This window comes from Trematomus bernacchii, unplaced genomic scaffold (genome assembly GCF_902827165.1).
Source record: "Trematomus bernacchii unplaced genomic scaffold, fTreBer1.1, whole genome shotgun sequence".
NCBI lineage: Eukaryota > Metazoa > Chordata > Actinopteri > Perciformes > Nototheniidae > Trematomus > Trematomus bernacchii.
In genome coordinates, this window is record NW_022987588.1 from 2,607,355 (window position 1) to 2,629,453 (window position 22,099).

Consider the following 22,099-nt stretch of genomic DNA (forward strand, 5'->3'; position numbering starts at 1 on the left):
TCTTGAAAAAAAAAATAGATTTATCAGGCTTTACAATATCTCAGGATTATTAAATTGAATTGTCAACACGGTTCTGAAAAATAGGAAATATTAGTTTTCACATATTGGATTCTTCATGTATAACATAACTATTTTTATACACGAAAAAAACAACTGAAATTGACTCATGGGGGAGAGTGCAATTGTGAACATCCCCCTGAGCCCGGGTAATGCTGTGCTATCATCCCGGCCTCAGCTATTCTGTCCTCCAGGTGCACCAATGAATGACCTGCCCAGTCATGTTTAAGCCACTGTAATTTTACCTCAACACTGTCAGCACTAGATTATCCCTTTCCTGAACCATACCATACCTTTTACAGACCAAATGCAACAAATTGTGTCTGCATGGAGGCAATACATGCTGCTTGATCTCTGAACTTCAAACTACAGTCGTTTGGCCAAATGCAGGAAAAAAATATTTAGAAGTCAATTCTTGTATAGACATTTCCTATAAAAGTCAAGAGTATTTGTCTGAACTGCTGCAATCAGTGACATTGCTGTTACAGAATTTAAATAAATAATTGACTTTAATTAAATATATTATGTCAACGGATTTCACATCACTGTATTAGGTTAGTTGAAAGAAATAAGATCAAGTTTAAATAAAACATATTAGGTTCAACTTAATAGTATTGATTTCAACTTACCTAAAACAGTTATATGTAAATTGTTGACGAAATACATTTAATTAAAGTCCACTTTTCAGTTTTTACAGTGTACATGAAGGTAAGCAACAATTGCTTGGTAAAGAGCAGTTATATTTTGTAATGATGAGATAAGTGACCCAACATAGAGAAAACATTTTCTACTTATGAGCACATGATGTGGTGATAGTAAGTGCAAATTGGGTTGATGTTGATTTCGACATTTGTAAGGGGTGTAAGTTACACAAACTACAATTACTCAACACATTTTGATGTGCACATTCATTATTTTAAATTGTGAGACTGTTCAGAGGCAAGTATTGTACTATATTTATCAAAATTAAGTTACTTTTAAGATTTAGATTTATAGTAATACAAACTAAGATCAACAATTACATGTATTATTTAATATTATAGTTTAAGTAGTTTAAGATAATCTTTCTTCATCCCTTGGTTAAATGTAAAAGCTTCCTGGCACAGAAACACTCCTCCTTTACAAGCTGCAACATTAAAGAGATACACACATTAATGCATCAACAATTGTAATACCTGAATACATATTATTTAAAAAAGAGATGTTTTGCAGGATGAGCAACACAATTCCCAACAGTAAGACTACAATGCTGAGTGCAAAGTGTGCTGGGATGTAACAGGTGGCTTTATCATAAGGTGGATCTGACAGTAGCCTATATGCATCAAATATGAATAATACAAATAATAGATGCAGCCACATTACGCAATTATATTGTTCTGAAGCTGAACATTTTTAGTTTTCTGTTATTTTAACATGTCATCACTGTATTTTGCTATCCTGGTTATTGTCCTGGTTACAGTGCACCGTGTCCTCATGTGACCCGGCAGACAGCAAGCTCTCAGCTGCTGCCTCTCTGTCCGGAGCATCGCGTCTCGCGTTGGCTCCTCGTCCGACACACCGCCCTGCAGACAGAAAAGGACAATACTCTGCTAAATATATATTTGGTGTCTTAGACCACGGCGGTCCCGTGTCATGCTCGCTGTCATCCTCGAGCCCAGCGCCTGAGCTAGTTCACTGCAGCTGACGTCACTCCCAGCATGGCGGTCAAGGTGACTCCGTCAATATTTCTTTTCAGATATTCATTTTAAAGGCAGCAAAGCAGCCGTCGGATACGGAGGACAGCATGTCTGGTCAGACGCGTGGGTTTAAAGCTCTTGTCTTAAATGCAGCAGAATCCACTACTCTTGTGTTTCTGCATCTTTACAGGGGCATCTCTGCCAGCCTGCAGAGACAACTGTAGTTTTGGTTGCATTTGCATATAGAGGAGATTTGGTTTGAATACGTTGTTTACATGTATGGTGTTAATAATTGTTGCTACAGCCGTCTGTGATTGACCGTACAAATCAAAGCTGACCAGTTACACCATGAACTTCAGTTTTATTGATTTAACATATGGCTTAGTATCCCTACATTGTGTATTTTATATTAGGCTTCATTGTGATAATCTGACTATGAAATGTCTTTATAGCAAATTCGAACTTGTGTGTTACAGGTGCAATCAACAAAAAGGGCAGACCCCCATGACTTGAAGGCTATTTTTCTGAAGGTAAGACTGCTGCTCACAGAAATTAAAACATTTGGAGCATTAACCAACAAGGCACAAACAGGAGTCTCACAAGTGTACTAACATGTTGCAGCCGTGAGTTACTCTGTGGTGTCCATTGGGATACTACATATTTCAGTAAAGGTCACAAATGCTTTGACTAATTTTGGATCTGCTTAAACAGAGAATATCCCTCTTGCTTTGACTTGTATGTGTTGTGATCTTAAGCATGTCATTAGATTTCTCATCACTCTCTGCCCGCTAACCGTCAAAAAAACAAATCCCCACCATTAGGGTGTGGGCTTGTTTACCCACACATGTCTTATTTGCAGGATATACTTGTCCCTTAAAGTAGGGACTCTGTTTGAGATGCAATTCGCCTTAAGGTCTCTGCACATCTCTTGACTCCACTATAAGTGGGCTGCTTAATTTGAAATGCATATTCAGGTGGAAGAGTTAATTACTGGAAGCTCATTCTGACTGCCTGTATAATTTGATTAAGAACTACTTGAGGCCTACTGTGAGGATAAATGGATACACAATCATGTGAACGAGTAATGTGGCAATAAATTGCTTGGAATTAATATTTTCACTTAAAACATTAATTCAGCAGAGTGCATTGAATTGTAATGCTGAAAACACTTGGCTTGAAGGTCTCCTCCCACACTCTTGCTCTGTTTATTTCATGCTCTCTCTGTCTGACTTGGCACCCATGAGCGTGGCCTTTCTGTTGCCAGTTCATGTGGTGCTTGTGTTTCAGAGCTATCTCTGTTCCAACTGGAAACCCAACCCAGACTCTATATTTGACCTTACATCTTAAAGCCCGCTGAGATCTCAGGTTTAGCACAGTGCTGTGTGAGCTGTGCATGTTTCTGCTCCAGTCACGTGAAATAGAGAAGCAACATTGCTTGCGTGCTGATGGTTATTGATTGTCACACGTGTTATGCAGTTTATCAATTTCCATTTGTTGTGTTGTTGTGCCTTCATAGCTGTTATGTGAGGATTATTTGAGGTTGTATGTGTACCTTAATTGTGTCGTTATACAGTACATTCTGAACCTGTGTTAATGCACCAATAAACTGATTTCTTGGCCCAAATGTAAAATCCAAATGGCATCCCCTTGACTTCCATCCATTTAGAACAGGTAATGCTATCTAATATGTGTATTCACCACAAAGCAAACTATTAATTCCTGTTTTAGCAGGTTTTCAAGTTTCTTACAAGTCAACTAACTATGTGGATTTTACAATTGTATCTCCTCCCTGTTGTGCTTTGTATCAATCTTGAATGGTGTGGTATGAGTGTAGGAGATATCATACCAAAACAATCTAGATTGATTTTTATTATTAATTCATTTAATTATTATCTCAGTGTGTTATGCATTAATGTGTTAAACCGCCTTGATTTTTCAGGCAGTTAAATCACTAAATCAGCCAAAAATTATGTTATTTTTGGAAAAATGCGCTTGTGATTTTGTCAAAAGCTGTCATTTTATTTATTTATGTTTATTGTTTTTTGCAATCATTGAAGTGTACAGCACACCATGCATATTGATGTTTGTCTATCTTACATTTTCTTTTAAAATGTAATTGTGTATCCTCTAGAGATGAATATGGTCCTTCTGAGTGCAAGGATACATTTATCTCGCTCCTACATTAAGTCAAAGAAGGACAATAATTTGAAAGAGACTGCTGCCTTTCAATTCATTCTGTTATTATGTTATGCAGAAAAGCATTGTATACATTTAGAAAAATTGTGTAGCGGCAGAAAACTAAACCAAATTGGGCCAGAATAGAAAAAAGACACAAACATCTTACTGTCATAAAAAAGAGAGACCAATTATCACCTATTTTTCTCTTTGCATTTAGTAGTCCACATCTTTTTCTTTCTAAACACATGTTATAAGACACCCACGTTGTTTACAGCTCTGTGTGTGTCTCCTCCGCAGTATGCCAGTGTGCTGGAGGATGGAGAGCATTACATGACCCCCGGGGACTTTGTACAGAAGTACCTGGGTCTGCATGCACAACCTCAGCATAATCCCAAAACTGTGGAACTGATAGCTGGAGTTGCTGACACTACGAAAGATGGGTGAGTGCCTACAGTGACGTAAGGAAAGTTGCCTAGATTTGTGATATCCTGTTAATGTCTGTATTTCTTCAAACAAATCTGTAGATCTCATTTTGAATTTACAGGGTTTACGTTTCCTCACATCTTCATTCCCAGTGTCAGCTGTAATAAATTGTTTTGGTCTAAAATAGCCTCTTGGTATTTCTTGTACGTTGATCGTTACACTTTTTATGATTTTCCCATTATCTTGACATTTCTCCAGCAGTCGCGACAGATTAGTTATTGGAGGCAGCCTCTTCTACTTAAATGTATATTAAAGTAAATATTAAATGCCATCGTTTGTTGTCTTGAAAGCAATGTAAGGACAAAGGGAAACTAGAATTCTTAAATTACATGCTGTCAGCACAATACTACAGTACAGGAATGGAGATTATTTTACAAGACGACAAGCGTGTTGAAGTCGAAGCAGTGCCTTGTTAGATGTTATGGGAGGATTATGTTGTGTTTATGTACTTACATTAGGTTGTATACATTTTTTTTTTATTCCGTTACTGGGTCACACATTTCTGTACATTATTGCACCAATAAATGAATGTTGGCCAGAATGTAAAATATAATGTACCACGCCTCCCTCCCGCCACAAAAGCAAACATTTCCCTCATGTGTTATTGCTTTATCAATCTAGATAGTTTCGGTGTGAGCTGCCCAGTTTTGGAAATAAAGGTCAAAGAGGGGTACTTAAAGTGCCAGAAAAAACAAACATATTTGATAAAAAACAATAGCAATGTCTCTCTCCAGAAATCATGACCTGGTTACGCAGATACTCCACAGACCTTGTTGTGTGCAGTTTCATGCAGGAGCTATTTTCTGCCAACAGTATTACTGTGCAGAAGGAAGCGTACATCTACTCACAACTACTCACATCTACGCAGGGACGAGAGTCTTTTCTGAGCATCCTAACTGTGAAGTGTAACATTGAGGATGCAATTCATGTTTAATTAGAAATGCACTGCCACAAAATACAAGCCCTTCCACAAACAAAATAGGTCAAGGTTTGTGAATTATCTTGATTATCCAGGTCCTAACATTTCAAACAATACATGGATGTTGAGTTTTTTAATTAATTTGTTGGCACTTTGACCACCACAACCCAAGTACCATCTAGTTTGTTTTATTTGGAGCAATGTAGACAACAAACCAAAACAATCTGGATTGTTTAAAAGCATTACAGTTAAGCGGTTTTGATATTGGTGTGAACGGTCCTCTTAAGGTCCGTTTGACACCTGTGTGTCTCACCTGTTGCACTAACATGTGTAGTAGGGGCTAAACAGACTGTGAATGATTTATCTTAATAATGTTAGCAGAGTAAATAGGTATCTTTATCAGGCAGTTTTACACCTGCAGCTAATCAATTTCAAATGAATTTATAAGATAGCTGTGTCTATATTAATCTTGAATTAAAGAAAAGAGAGCAGCAGTTAGACCTCCACTTTGTCTAAAGAACAGCTAAAATAAATAAATAATGGGGTAAAAAGATCTTTAAATACCAATCTTCTTAGCAAATTAGGGCTTTTTTTTTTGTTGTTTTCTTGAAGAAAATTTAAAGATATTCGTAATAATAATACGTATATAGTTTATACAATAAATTATGAAATATAATAGAAAACATGTTGAAGCTCAACATGGACGAGTCCTTCAAGTGCCCTTCAATGTTGAAATGTAGATCATATCATTTGTAGAATTAAATGGACCTGGCTGAAATTGTTTAAGTGCTGTTTTCATTGTCAAGAATGAACTCTGAAGCACTCTGTAAAATAGATTTAAGATCACTTTACTGCATACGCTTTCTGTCATTTTGTACTTTCTTTTGTATTTTTTTACGTTTTGTTCAGTATTTCTTCTGTACTTTTGTCATAAACACTTTGTTCAGATAGCACTCTTTCTTTCTTGTCCAAACAGACTGATCTCTTTCCAGGAGTTTCTGGCCTTTGAATCAGTTCTGTGTGCCCCGGATGCTCTGTTCATAGTTGCCTTTCAGTTGTTTGACAAGACGGGCACAGGCGACATCTCTTTTGGTATGTAAATGGTAAATGGTGGTAACTTCATATATGTAATGAAAGTTAAAATTCTCAATACATCTGCACGATGGGGGTTCTAGGTCTGTTTGATTGTGACATTGATCGTTTTGGGCTGCAAGAGCTTTTCTTACTAAAGCATGTGTTGCCAATAAATGTAACAGCAGCCATGCCTTTTTTATGTATTACATATGCTAGTAGTCTCGTCTAAGGGCAAGACAGCAAGTGAGCTGTTTGGAACATCTCATTATAACAAGCTCCATCTGACAGGCAGAGCAATGAATCCAGCATGTCATAAACTAAGAGATACAGAGTCTTACAAAGAAGCTGCGGCTATGCTCGGTCTGTGCACTGAAACTGAGGCAGTGCTTATACAGAAAACGTCCAGTATGGACTCAAAACCCTCAAAATGTAAAGTGGAGGAGTGGAACTGTCAAACAGCACATTCAGCTTTGCAATCCAAATGGAGTATTTCCTCTACTTCAACAAGGTTTTCTACCAACGCAATCAGGATGTAAGATAGATAAAATTGCATCTTGCATGTTTCCCCCGTCTCTTTTTTTATCGCTCATTCATGTTTTACTCTTTCAGAAAATGTACGTGACATCTTCAGCCAGACCACAGTTCATCACCACATTACCTTCAACTGGGACTGTGAGTTCATCAAGCTTCACTTTGGCCATGAAAGGAAAAAGAGACTCAGCTACTCAGAGTTCACCCAGTTTCTGCAGGTATATAATCGATCTACACTTTCTATACTATAGGTTCTGTAAAATTACCAATGCTGCTTGACAAGCCTGCAGCAAGTCTCGCAACAAACAGACTACTAAGCTTGATTTCCTGTCCAGAGTTACAGCAAAAATAATGATACTACTCTTTTGTCTGTCAATCAAAAGCTAAGAAGATGGTTAGCTTAGCTTAGCATACATACTTGAAACAGGGAGGAAACAGCCTGACTCTGGTCTGCCCATCAGAACCTTTAAAGCTATTTATAACTTTATGTCACATATTTTAGACTTAACTCGTTGTACAATCTAAAACCTGATGGTGATGTAAGACTCCAGAAATTCACTGCGAAGAAGATCCTTATGCTATGCTACGCTAACCGGCTGCTCATATTTGTTATCGAATTCGCATACACAGATCAAATATAAGAGTGTTATCAGTGTTCCTATTTTACACTTGGCAAGAAAATATTGTGTTAACCAAAATGCTTTATTATTACTATAATGTGTTCAACAATTTCTATTTGTCACTTTTCTTAATTTAAATATGCCCCTAACTAATTATTTGTTTATTCATCTTCTCTCTCTCCTCGCCCTTTTCGCGAGGGGACACAAAATGGAGAAAGAGTCCTGTGTTATTAACCAACTGTCTGTCGCACTTCCTCTTTTCTTTTGCTTTATTTATGGAGACACCTCTTTGACAAAAATGTACACAATGTATTGTTGTATTGAAATGGATACCAACTGAGATAAAAGAGACTGTAGTAACAGTAAAAGTGTAGCATTTTAATTGGTATTTTAAAAAGTGTTATATTCCTCTGTTAAAGGATGAGTAGTCTGAACAGTGTAGATTCATTGAGTTCAGCAGCAGATATTAAGAGCAACAGTTAAACAGGTATGCATCATGATATGCTGCAAAATATCTTAGAAAGTGAGCGTCAGTTGAATGTAAAACCATTCATAATGATCACCTTTATCCCGTGGCGAGGCTTTTTCCTCCTTCTGAGGAACAAATGGAAATGACGTAACGTGAACTGCATGCCGTATATAATCTCTTAAGATAATGGTGTTGTGGTGTGGAGTTGCATCTCTTTAGCCGTTCTAGCGGTTTGTGGTAGCCCAGTGTGCCATTAAGACACTTAACGTTGTTGTTTTGCTTTATTGGTTGCTGCCTGTATCTCACTGAGACCTCTGTGCTGTGAAATCGGCAGAAGCAGTATAGGGTCAGGCCTGGTTTGGAGTTGGGGTCTGCTGTGGAGAGGCTGGGTGGTCCGAGAGTTAGACAGGCTGCACTGCAGTGTGGGATCCCTCAGAGCACTTTGTGGTTTATCATACTTGACTCAGGCTTCCCACTGCTACACCAAAGACCCTAGTGTGTGTAGGATTTAATTTACATCAATCATTTTGGTTGTCTTGTTTTTCTGTCGTGTCCAAGCAGATTTCATTTCTTAACATGAGTATTACTTAAAAATACAAAACAGTACATATGTAGTGTAGATTGTTTGTTTCTCAAACAGTCCTGGCTCTGCCACCTTGTGGTTGTAGCGGTATTTGGCTAGACTTAAAACTTTAGTAAGTGCATTCAAGGTAGAGGTTTTATAGACTTAAAAAGTATGATGTTTGTGAGGCGGCAAAGTAGCATTATGAATTCCCAACAATATAATCAGCAAACATTGTGAGGATTAATCTCCAGCAACAATCCACTGATTATCAGAACCAGAGTGTAAAGATGGAGCTGAGTATTGCGGTGACGTTTCTCTGTGGTCCTCTGGTTGTATGCGATGAGCTCTGACAGCAGACGTTGACCCGGGGTCAGCCTCCCCCTGCATCTCCATCTGATTGCATGGTTGTCATATTGAATCATCTTCCTGCGGACACACCTGCCGGCCGCCTCACCCTCCGCTCGGCTCGGCTCCGGGATCAGGCTTCTCGGGACATGGTTTCCATTAGTCTCCAGAGAGACTGTGGTGATTACAACAGCCAGTGTCTGACGCTGTCACATCTGATGCCTTTCACATCTGTCCAACACTGACATTATTACACTTTCATCCTCTAAAGTACAATTTCCCTGTTCCCTTGTAATGCGATGCTCCTCATCACAGGAACACATTATTTGCCTCTTTTGTCAGCTAACAGCTTGACCTCCTCTCTTTGTGTGTGGTGCTGCAGGAGCTGCAGTTGGAGCATGCCCGCCAGGCGTTTTCACAAAAAGACAAGAACAAAAGTGGCACCATTACTGCTTTGGACTTCAGCGACATCATGGCCACCATCAGACACCACATGCTGACTCCATTTGTAGAGGAGAACCTGGTTTCAGTGAGTTTCAGAATTTCTTTTAGACCACTGTTGAATGTTTAAATCTGATATAATTCATATTTTTTATAATAAAGATCTTTATAGCATGTTTCAGCTCATTGTTAAGCTGTTCAACATACAACTGAACTGATTTGTTTCAGCTTTGTCAGCACTCTTAAAATGTCATTTTTGGCCATTGAAGGCAGCTGTTTGCACCTTAAAACCCACTCTTCACTATCTTCTCAGCAGCAGACAGACGGTTGCCACTATCTAGTCAACAAAGTGGAACATTTAGCACCTTTGGAGCCAGATATTTCCTCAGGAGTTGGTATAGAACAAAAACAGATATAAAAAGATAGTAAAACTATGACATTTGTGTAAATAAATAATAACTTAAAATGCAATGATATGTCACTGTAGTTTGAACAACTTGTTCCCGCTGCCCCCAAGTGGCCAACAAGTGTTTTCAAAATGTTTAAGAAGAAAGTAAAATATAAGAATCCACTGAGTCTACAGTAAGCTTGGTCTTTTTATACTGCAGCAGAGCTGAATATAATAAAATCCAGTCGATGCTTCCCATACAGAAGCACTGACAGACTTTTGATGGTTCTCCAGGCTGCAGGAGGCAGCACCTCCCACATGGTGAGCTTCTCCTACTTCAATGCCTTCAACGCCCTCCTCAACAACATGGAGCTGATTCGCAAGATTTACAGCACCCTCGCCGGCACTCACAGAGACACACATGTTACCAAAGGTACATCTGAGACACTCCCAACATCCAAATTAGCCATGTTTTAAACGTGATGTGAAATGTAGCTGTGCGATGATGTCTTAACTTTTTTTTGACAGAGTGGTATGAGAGAACACACAGGAAACATTTACTGTAGCACTAAATTACTAAGGTAAATGAACATTTTTAACTTGGTAATCAGATCACCTTCAACATGTAGACCTGTGTAACCGATAGAGGTGCTGACAATCACACTGATCCTAATCTACTTTCTCTCTATGGTTTCCCTCCTTCTAGAAAAGGGTTAGGGCAAATAGTATTTGCAAATAATTCTTGTTATACATAATTCTAAACATATCAGACTGAGTGTAAAGCAAACACTCACATTTCTCTGCCGGTCGCTGTAAAGCATATCATTGCGGCACTTGAGATGACAGAAGCAGGCTTGTAAGCAAACGTTGCAATCCTTGGACCTGGCAGGAAGGTCTTTGTGGGGGAAGTGAATAACTAACTCTTTTCCCTCCTTCAAAAACAACCATTAGAGTTTCCTATTAGAGAGACCACCTGATGGTAATGGAGCTTCTCAGCAGGCCACAGTAAAGCACTGAATATAAAGCACATATAAAAGAGTGACACAGGCTGCTGCTAAGGGGGTTGCAAGCTCAGTCTACTCCTGCCACATCCAGAATGGAGTAAATGGTTTTTAAAATATCTCTATAATATCCTTAAATAACCTGTTTAGCAATAAACATTCACAATAAATCGAAAAAACAAGAAACAGTGTTTGCAAATACTATTTGATGCTACCCTGCTGTAGAAAATACCTGACGTGGCTAACCCCTCAGCTTCCTCAAGTCCTGTTTGCATCTTTTAATTTATTCTTCTCTTTGTTGCATTGCAGAGGAGTTTGTTCATGCTGCCAATAAGTTTGGTCAAATCACTCCGATGGAGATTGCCATCCTGTATCAGCTCGCTGGTCTCCACACTCACTCCGGGTAAGACCCTGAATTACCCTTTAACCCTCTAGAGTCCGGCTATTGATCTGTGAATATACTGAACATGTTTTTATTTACAGTACTATAGCTATTTATGTATCACATTTTGACATTTTAATTGTCAAGTATTTTGGGTTACTGGTAGCTTAAGAAAGGTGGTATGAATCAGACTCTGTGCCTTTTGTGCTGAAAAGAAAGATACTTTGTATGTGGGGTATGGACGATCCTCTGCTCACTGAAATCTGTAAAGAAAAAAAAGAAAATAGCAAGCTTTAGGTCAGAGACCTTCTTCAAGCCAAGAACTGGTAGCAAGTGTAGGTAGCTGTATGAAAGGAACATCATTTGATTAATACAAAACACTTACATCAGTTGAACTAGTGTGGCTAAACATCAAGATAATTGTAGTCTTTGGTATAATGGACTACAAGTCAAAGACAATGTCAAGTGAGACAGTCTGCAAATCTGAGCACATCAAATGTACAGGATAGTATAAAAAAAACGCAAAATAAAAATAATAAGGCGTAGAAAGTCCTTAGACTCCAAAAAACAACATTTACTTAACCTTAGCACTTGAGTCTTACAATCACCCTGGTAGGTTTTTCTGCTGTTCCCTCGAATCCACCAAGGGTATACAAACAATTTCAACATTACCTTGTTATTTTTTTTTATCTACCATGAATGGAATAAATATGTTGCAGGTCTGTTTATAGGCTGTAAAATAAAGTTATTGCTCATTCATTTTAACAACAGTGGCTCCACTGGCTGATTTACAAGACAAACATAAAACATGCATACAGACTTTATGATGCGTCAGGCCAGTGGGGAATTCTTGTGTCTCAAACTCTGAGTAACAAAACACTTTCATTTACTCGCTGGGCCACGGGCACTCATCCAGCTTTGTTTGTCTGTTGTTTATATAAGCTTAAATTAAAGTTGCTGTAACTTGAAGTTATATGCCAGTAAAAGGTCTGTGGAAAATCTTACGTAACTGGCAGGAGATGCAGGGCTTTCTGCTTTTTCCTGGCCTAATTCCTTCCCTCCCCTGCTGTTATGTGTTAAGGCGGCTGAACCATGCAGACATCGAGAGGATAGCCCCGTTGGAGGAAGGAGACATGCCTTACCACCTAGCAGAGACCCAGAGACAGGTAGCCTGCCTGCTCCTCTAATACACCCCACGTCCTCCTGCCTTTTATCAAAAGCCTTTTTCTCTGCTCCCTCTGCTTCCTTCTCAGAAAGGAGCTAAAAAGGGAAAATGTTCAGCTGCTGAATTAGCCGAGTGCCCATGTTTTTTCTTCCCTTGTGAAGTGCATTACTTTGACTCCCAGATAAAAGTACACCAATTATAGTCATAGAAGAGGAATGGATTGTTGCGTTGCACCTCTCCATGAAAGGCTCTCCCTCCTTTATTCACTATAGCCGCACATACACATGAGCTGCAATCACACATCTGAGAAGCTAATAAGAGGCTTTTATCAGTGTGGGGCTTGAGGAGTTTTAGGAGCCTTTAGAAAATTCTGCTAATGGCAGGAGGGGAGTGGGAGTCAAGGTGGATGTGGGTGAACAAAATAGTTCCTGCCTCCACCGGATAACACAGCTCTATATCAGGCTGTGGTCAGAGCTTTCAGGCCACTCATGCTCCTGGGACTCACACTCAGAGGTCTGGAATCTGATTCCTTCGGGGGGGATGCTGCAATTCTCAGGCCTGCCCTTTAGTGGAAGTAGGCTAATTGTTTAAACCCTTTGATCAAGACCTCGATCTTGTTAGCATGCAACCCTCGGTGGAAGCATCTGGGAAGAGGAAAAAAAACAATCTGTTGTACTCCCCTCTTCGCATCTGGTCTTGGAGAAGTTACTCAGCGCCTCGACCTGCACACACATACTTTAACAGAGTCTCACTCGGACTGTGTAATATTCATGTAGATACTTATCTGGACATGGAAAAGGCTTGTGGGGCTAATCTGTTCCCCTTGTACCAAAGTGAAAACAAAGGGGCTCCGCTTTCAACATCAAACACCAATCCAGAGATCAAGTAGATAAGAGAGAAAACCAAACTTTGTTGTAAAAATAAAAGAAGACCTTTAGCTCGTAGCCTCCGACGTGCAGCATGTGTGGAAAACAGGGCTGCAGGTTCACACAGTAATTTACTGTATCCAGACTGGCCTGTCTGTGACATTTACCGGCTGATGATGAATTAGACGTTATGTGACATTCCATTGCCGTCCTCCGTTGTTGAGTACTGCACAGCGTTTTTCTTTCCACAATGTATCTGGTTCGCTATAGTTTAATACCCAGCCGATTCATGGTTAGTGTTCTGACCCCCCCCCCCCCCTTGTCTTTCTTCAGATTCATTTGACCACTGGTGTCTTTTTCTCCCACACAGCACCCTCGCGAAACGTCTCGGCCCATCTGGCTCCAGGCTGCAGAGTCTGCCTACAGGTTTTCTCTGGGCTCAATCGCTGGAGGTGAGTGACATGTCTGCGGCAGAGCCCCCGGCCCGCCCGAGGGGTAACCTTAGCCGGCCAGACTGGCGCTCTGAGGCCCCGGGGCCGGCCATTGTGCTGCATCTGAGAGGGGTTGGGATGTGAGGCTCCGGCATTGTGCTGCCGTGCCACCGGTGGCTCCAGGCTGTCGTTGGAGTCGGAGCTCTGGAATGACACAAATCTTCCGGAACCGCACTCTCTGGAATCTCCGTCTAATTACACTCGAAGCACTGATACAAGGAACGTCTGACATAACTGCACTGTGTGTGTGTGTGTGTGTGTGTGTGTGTGTGTGTGTGTGTGTGTGTGTGTGTGTGTGTGTGTGTGTGTGTGTGTTGTGTGTGTGTGTGTGTGTGTGTGTGTGTGTGTGTGTGTGTGTGTGTGTGTGTGTGTGTGTGTGTGTGTGTGTGTGTGTGAGTGTGTGCTCTCCACGCAAATACTTATCAATCCTCATCCACCAGAGGCCAATTCATGCAGGGTCAAAAAGAGAAATATACCATAGTTATCTGGTGGTAAAACTGCCATAAAAAGCAGTTTCTCACCCGGCCTCTGTGCTGACCGAGGAGTTTGCATGTTCAAGAGGAGATATTTCTCAGCAGCCTTTGATGTCAGACAAGACAAGACAAGTAAAGCTGCTACAGAGCAGAGTTTAGAGCAACTTGCTGCAGCGTCACCTCCTCAAACTGTTTTCCCACAGTTACTAGTTTGTTTATAGTTTATACTAGATTACTAATCGACCCCTCCCAAAACATTTCTGCAGAATTATTATTGCACAAACATTGTGTAAGACAATAACAAATGAATTTGGGTGACGAGATGGCTTATATGCACCAAGTGAACTGTCTGAGAGCTCAAAAATGTTGATTCAGAGCTGAACAGATTAGTCAGATAATCTAATGGATCTAGAGAAAATACAATGATTTGATAGTTCCAGTCTTTCATCAAGGCCACATATTTATGCGTTTCAGCTTCTCAAATGTGAGGATTTGCTGCTTTTCTTGCAGAAATAATATAATATATTTAGGCTTTGGACTGTTGTAAGGTCAAAACATGACATTTAAAGATGACAAATTGGTCTCTGTGAAATTAAAAAGAGGATTTTAAACAGTTTCCAACATTAAATAGAAAAAACGTTTAAATAATAATAATAATCAATAAAACCCTTAGAGTTGTATGTGTCTAAGAAAAACATACAAAGTAATACATCTGTTTTAACATAATTTTGTAAAATGTTGTTGAGATGATTTCTGATTTTTTCCCCCGATTAAAACGAAACAAAGACTTCAACAATTGACAGCAAATGTGTGTGTTTTTAGCGACCGGTGCCACGGCTGTGTACCCCATCGACCTGGTGAAGACGCGCATGCAGAACCAGCGCTCCACAGGCTCCTTCGTAGGAGAGCTGATGTACAAGAACAGCTTCGACTGCGCAAAGAAAGTGCTCCGCTACGAGGGCTTCTTCGGATTCTACAGAGGTAATCCTTTGCAGATTTTACAGTGCGTAAAAGGAAATCTGTGTGCAGGCCAACATATGGCTCTCGTGCAAAACATACCGTCTGATGGGAAAGCATTAGGATTTGTCAGTGTGCTAATATCAGCAGCATGGTTTGCTAATTGATACCAGAAACCTTTGCCCCCCCTGTTCAGCAGTGAATAAAGCAACACCCAGGGGTCGCGTTTTCATTATCTCGATACCTGGGAGAGCTCCCCGAGGAAAAGGAGCAGCAGAACTCATGTAGCAGCAGTGTGTGATCTGCCTCGGCCCGGCTGTGTGATAATGGTGCTGAAGGCTTGTGATATACAACACTTCTACCCTCAGGCTGCTCAGAGGAGGGAAGTCAAGACTGCCATCTACTGCTACCTCCTCCACTGCAGCTCTTTGTTGCACTGATCTGCTCCCCTCTGCCTTCCTGCCTCCTCTCTTGCACATGATAAGAGGGTGATTGACTCGGAGACAGACACGCTCGGCTGTTTTCTGGCTGCATACCAGCAGCAGTCACTCAGCAGCTCCTTCAGAAGTTTATCTGGCCTGATGAAGGACAGACGGTGAAACAGTATGGCGGTTATCGCCACCATAGCACCCAGCCACCCCCCCCCCTCCACCCTCGATCTTGTCCGTGACCACACAGCTCTCTCTGTTCCCCACCAACACTGGGATCAGGCTCAACAATGCTGATCCCATACACACCAGCAGTGTCATATTTTTTGACTTTTGTTAACTTTCAATGGGACCTTTGTATTGTAATGCATCTGATGTATCACCCACATCTGTAAATATTTATGGGTTTGTTTTACGCACACAAGAACCCTGCAGCTTACATTGTTCTAGCTGTCAGTAGATGTATTCATTCAGCGAAGATAAAAAATGTGCATTCATTTGGAGCCAGACTCTGTCTCTCTCTCTCTGTCAGGTATTCTAATGGTACCTATGAATAATATTTTGCAGGTCTGCTCCCGCAGCTCATCGGCGTTGCCCCGGAGAAAGCTATCAAACTCACGGCAAGTCATTCCACTGTGTACCTCCAAAAGTTGCTCCGAATAATTCACTGTGAATAAAAAACATGCACACAGCGCAGGAGAAACACACTATCCGCAATCAAGATGTGACTGTAACCACAAGTTAACATTAATGCCCTGCTATCAAGATTGGGATTGGGTCTCATCTACCTTTTTTCTTCATGTCTTTTATTTTCAGATGAATGATTTTATCAGAGACAAGTTCACCACAGACGATAATTCCATCGTTCTGCCTGCAGAGATTCTCGCTGGTGGATGTGTAAGCATGACTTTAGGGATCTTTTTTTTATTCGGTCTACAAATGAACCCAAAACCAAGTAAAGGAACACTGAAAAGATGTGCAAAATATACATGATTTTAAGTAATTGTTAAGTAATGGACATTACCTTACTATGGTATATAATACAATTGAAATGCTCATTTGAATCCTACATTTAAAATAGTATTTTCCGTGTATACGGACTAGCTTGTTCCCTTATAGGATGAAAATATATGTTTTAACTAAATGCATGCATGATGATGTACATTTTTTTAAACGCTCATGACTATATACAGTGGTGGATGAAGTATTCAGATTTACTATATATACTTTATTGAAGTACATTTACCAAAACTACAATATAAAAACCGATATTACAAGTTCATGTTCTGCATTGAGAATCCCAAAGACTTATTAGTTACATAAAAAGTGAAAAAACACATCATTGTGTAGCATAAACACACATGTACCTCATATTGAGTTGATGTCCTTAATTACACTTCACGAGGGACTATAAACACACTTTATATCAGGTGATCTGAACGCATATTTTGAATTTTAGCCACATTTTACCAGATTATATTTTTTGTTATTTATTTGAAATGTTAGCATTTTTTCTTCTCTCACATACTCATCATTTAAAAAAACTCCATCATTGATCATTCATTTAGTTTGTGTGTGAGGAATTATAATTATTGGCCCTGAAGTGAAGTATTGTTTTTTAGCAACCAACATTTTGTCATACTCAATGTAATTTTAGATTTCTATTTTTACTCTTGGCTAAATTGCCAAATAATAACACCTTTGAGGGGAACTCTAGATTACAGATGTAATTCCTTCACTCTGGCTGTGGGGAAGTGAAACAGGCCGTCCTTGCAGCAGAGCCTGCAGGTTGCTCACAGAGGAGCGGGGTCTCCGGGGTTGTGACCCCTGTCAGGGTGTAATTGTAGGAAGAGGCCCTGGAGGGTCCTGGATGAAGCTGGCTCTAGCTCAGTGTGATTGAGTTTGACAACGCGGTACATACCTGAGGCGTGGTCCCACTGCAGGACAACAAGGATGTTTCCAATACATGTTAACATCTCAGGATACATTCAATCTATGGCCTGCATTACTTTCAATGCGATCATATGTATTGGATGACATCTTCAAGTTATTTTAAGAAAGTTAAAAGTGTGTTTAATCTGTTGGTAAACTATCGCTCCCATCAGAGGAGAGGAAGATAAAAGAGACGGGACGAATGCATCAATCTTCAGAGCGGCGGATATTCCCCCCTCCACTTTGAAAATGACTAAATGTGCCAGAGCTTTTTTTAGAACTTTGCTCGGATGTTTACAGATAAGACCCCTGCCCTGCATGTCACCAGCGGCCATCCTGGGGCCTGATTAGATTTAGGGAGGGTGATAAATGTGTCTGAGTCAGAGGGTGCCGTGCCTTCAGGGCATTGCTCGCCCGGACCCCGAGCAGTCCGGGTGATTCAGTGCTCTCCCCTGGGAATGGGGGTGAATTGGGGAAGTGTGCGGGGCGAGGCCAGAATGGGCCGCTCACCCTGCCACAGGAGGTGCCTCAGGGGGGGGCGAGGGGGCAGAGGGCCGGTGCCAGGGTCACAGCCTCCCAACCATGAGCCGGGGCTTCTCCTCACCCGACGCCTGCTCTGCTCTGACCCCGCTGGTTCCTCTATCAATGGCTGCTTTTTCCTCCTCCTGTCAAGGCCACTCTCTTACTATATGGAATCAGATCATGGGGAAAAAGCGGCCCTTTGTGCTGAAGTTTACTGAGATAATTAGAAAACGCTTACACATCATTACATTTTCACCCCAAAAGTTCACCCCTCAGATGTGTAAGCTCAAGTCTGAGTGCATAAAAAGCACCATTCAGCTGTTTGTTTGTCCTGTTGCAGGCTGGAGCTTCCCAGGTGATTTTCACCAATCCTCTGGAGATCGTTAAGATCCGTCTGCAGGTGGCTGGAGAGATCACCACGGGCCCCAGGGTCGGAGCCATGACTGTTGTGAGAGACCTGGGCTTCTTTGGCCTCTACAAGGTAGGTCAGCACCTCTGCAGCTCCGGGACGTCTGCAGCATCCTCCGCTGCCATGCAAGGGCAAAGGTGCAACACTAAAAACATGGGGGGTTTATTTGTTGTTCAGTGTTTAGATTCACAATAGAAGAGGTTTGGTGGAAGACATCTTTAGACAACAATCTAAAAATAGCTAACAATTAAAGTGGCACTAAGGACACTTTTTTTTAAAACAATTACATAAATGATTATTTAGTTTAAAGTTGCAAATCTAATTTGTGATTAATAGACCAAAAATGTCAGGTACACTTTTCAGTAATAGAAACAATACCACAATACAGCACTTAGTAAAAAATAAAGCTCCTCAATGCAAAATACCACTTAAAGCAAGTACAATCTGTATAGTGTACGCATGTTTAACTTATTTAAGTACAATTGTTCATTTTGCAGTTTTATAATGTTACTGGATTATTATTACTGATGCATTAACTGTTCAAAAGTATGTTTATGTCATTCTTTGTTTGATTTAGTTATTTAATCTATATTGTTGAATACTTTAATCGCTAATAATGCTCCTTTCTTAAAGATATTTAAGCATAAAAGATTCACAATACTGGATAAAAAAAATACAGTTCTTTATTAAATGTATTTTCCTTTCACAATTGTATATATTAACATATGATCGGAGGTTTACTCCTGTAATGATGCATGGATAAAATACTGTTCTATTTGAACAAAGGTTTGTGTATGTGTACACAGACATAATGGGCAGATCAGACTCACACATTTAAATATAAAACCTTCATTTTGCTGACTGTTTGCAATTTTCCAATACAGTGTCAAACATACAAAAAGGAGCTGTGGCCAAAAACCAAAAGCAAATTAGTGCGGGATTATGCTCTGCTACTGCTCCTTTTCCAGATCCTTGTGGGTTTACTTGCTGCTCAAGTCATGTGTTCATACTCCATATTTTAATGAGTAGCAGACAGTGTGTGGCTTGTTAAAAAAAAGAAAAGCTGACTTCCTCTTGGCAGAAGAACCCAGCACACCAGGGTCCATGGCTGTGCTGTGTGTGTGTGTGTGTGTGTGTGTGTGTGTGTGTGTGTGTGTGTGTGTGTGTGTGTGTGTGTGTGTGTGTGTGTGTGTGTGTGTGTGTGTGTGTGTGTGTGTGTGTGTGTGTGTGTGTGTGTGTGTGTGTGTGTGTGTGTGTGTGTGTGTGTGTGTGTGTGTGTGTGTGTGTGTGATGGATCTCTCTCTGGAGGCCCAGTGCTGCAGCTCTGCCTGGGGGCTCTTTGGCTCCATCATCAACACTAAAGCCCCCTGTAGGTTGAACAAGACGGCTCCCAGACCACTTAATCCCCAAGACAAACCTCCATGATGTATTTATATTTAAATTGATCCTTCTTTTTTTTTTTTCTGCTAGGGAGCCAAAGCATGCTTCCTGCGTGACATCCCCTTCTCCGCCATCTACTTTCCTGTTTATGCCCACACCAAGGCGATGCTGGCAGATGAGGACGGAAGCCTTGGGGCTCTCCAGCTGCTCACTGCTGGAGCCATCGCAGGTAACACACATCTGGAGAGCTCAGCGTCTGTGGGGATTAAATGAGGGAAGTGTCACATGTTCTGCTCCAAGAAAGGCGTTTTTGTTTCCTCTTCGTTGCGCTTTCTTCATCTATTGTATCTCCAACAACTGTAAGGGTATTTTTTAAATTATTGGTTGATTGTTTATTTGATTACATTTCAGAAAAGAGTTTAAAAAGCTCAATTTATTTTCAAAGAGTCCAATTTTGCATCTTTAAATTCCATATGTTCTTCTTCCAACAGCCCTAGGCCTAAATATACTTAATTTACTATCATTTATGAGAAGGAAAAGCAGCAATCCCTCACATTTGGGAAGCTGAAACTGGTGACTATATGGCCTTTTATCTCGAAGAAAGACAGGAATGAGCTGGTTATATTCAAAATAATTGTATTTTCTCTATTGTAAGCTCCTAGCTGTATAGAAAATGTGTATATAGTGCTTTTGTCATATCCCACTATAGCACAATACCCATTTCAAGCCCTGCATGATGCTACAGCAGGGATGTGAGGATGTGACACCCATCTGTGCATAGTGAGAGTGCTTCATTACGTGTGTTGTGAAACGTCTCCTCAGGTATCCCGGCGGCTTCGCTGGTGACCCCTGCTGATGTCATCAAGACCAGGCTCCAGGTGGCGGCCCGAGCCGGCCAGACGTCCTACAGCGGGGTGATCGACTGCTTCAGGAAGATCCTCAAGGAGGAAGGTTTCAAGGCGTTTTGGAAGGGCACAGGAGGTAGGTACACACACACACACACACACACACACACACACACACACACACACACACACACACACACACACACACACACACACACACACACACACACACACACACACACACACACACACACACACACACACACACACACACACACACACACACACACACACACACACACACACACACACGACTGGGAGATGAGGCTCGCTGTGGTGGCTGTAATATTTAGAATACAAAGAAAGAATATTAAATCCTACATTGTAATTCTCTAACTGTCGTCCATTAGCTCGAGTCTGCAGATCTTCACCGCAGTTTGGTGTAACCCTGGTGACCTACGAACTGTTACAGAGATGGCTCGATGTGGACTTTGGAGGACAGTAAGTACTCTAACCAAGTAACTGAGTACATTTACTCAAGTACTGTAGCCTGCTTGAGTTCAATGATGTAGTAATTTACTTGAGTACTTCCATTTCCTTTATACTTCTACTCCACTGAAATCAGAGGCAAAGATTGTACTTTCTACTCGACTAAAATGATCTGATAACTGTAGTTACTTTGAAGATTTAGATTTGAAGCACAAACTATTAAGAAAGTATTTATCATGTATTATAAGGTTAGGATTCATTTATGAATTGGAGAAATTCAGACCCTACCTGACAGTATATACAGTGAAACAAATGCAACAAAAATACATAATAATATTATTGATTAGGCTGTTGTGCAGAGTAATTACTTTCACTTGGGCAGCTTTTACTTGGTACTTTAAGTATTTGTACTTAAGGGAGATTTTGAATGCAGGACTTTAACTTGTAACAGAGTACTTTTATAATTCAGTATTATTACTTTTACTGAAGTAAAAATCTTGTAGATCATCTTGGCCCACCTCTGAATTCAACCCCGTCTTCACAAGTATCTACCTCTCGTCAGTTTGGAGAAGTGTCTCACCCTAACCTCTCTCTCTCTCCTCAGTCGCCCTGCCGGCTCTGAGCCCACTCACAAACCGACAGTCCCCGACCTCCCCTCGGTGACGGCGGACCACGTGGGCGGCTACCATCTGGCTGCTGCAACCTTTGCCGGCGTGGAGAGGAAGTTTGGTCTGCACCTGCCCAAGTTCAAGCCTTCTGGAGAGGAGACAATCAAACCAGCGGTGCCTGTAACGGAGCCGGAAGCTTCATAAAGCTCACCGTGGTTAGGTTTACTTTAGGTTTTCCCTCAAATGATTTTATTGAGCCACGTTCTAATGCAATTGAGCGATTGTCTTACTTTGAATGCTGCATGAGTATGGCTTTATGGCATTTTCTTTGCACTGCTTGCACAACTTTACTGTACATATTGTACTTCTGCACAGAGGAACATTATGGCATGACGAAGGATTGTA

The 22,099-nt window shown here is 40.8% G+C and overlaps 1 protein-coding gene across 1 annotated transcript; it reads left to right on the forward strand.

The window, feature by feature from the left end:
- The first annotated feature begins 1,560 nt into the window (after window positions 1-1,560).
- On the forward strand, window positions 1,561-21,978 carry LOC117481276 (calcium-binding mitochondrial carrier protein Aralar1-like). Its single transcript, XM_034128905.1, has 18 exons — window positions 1,561-1,766; window positions 2,210-2,263; window positions 4,209-4,351; window positions 6,290-6,405; window positions 6,997-7,136; window positions 9,300-9,446; window positions 10,041-10,179; window positions 11,057-11,150; window positions 12,211-12,295; window positions 13,531-13,612; window positions 14,947-15,105; window positions 16,077-16,129; window positions 16,326-16,406; window positions 18,304-18,444; window positions 19,843-19,981; window positions 20,575-20,733; window positions 21,008-21,098; window positions 21,691-21,978. Exons 1-18 carry the CDS (start codon window positions 1,755-1,757, stop codon window positions 21,896-21,898), a joined length of 2,043 nt encoding a protein of 680 aa, XP_033984796.1. The 5' UTR covers window positions 1,561-1,754; the 3' UTR covers window positions 21,899-21,978.
- The last annotated feature ends 121 nt before the right edge of the window (window positions 21,979-22,099 follow it).

Coding starts and splice junctions, on each gene's coding strand:
- LOC117481276 (XM_034128905.1), top strand. Junction 4,352..6,289: donor GCTGACACTACGAAAGATGG/GTGAGTGCCTAC, acceptor TTGTCCAAACAG/ACTGATCTCTTTCCAGGAGT. Junction 10,180..11,056: donor AGACACACATGTTACCAAAG/GTACATCTGAGA, acceptor GTTGCATTGCAG/AGGAGTTTGTTCATGCTGCC.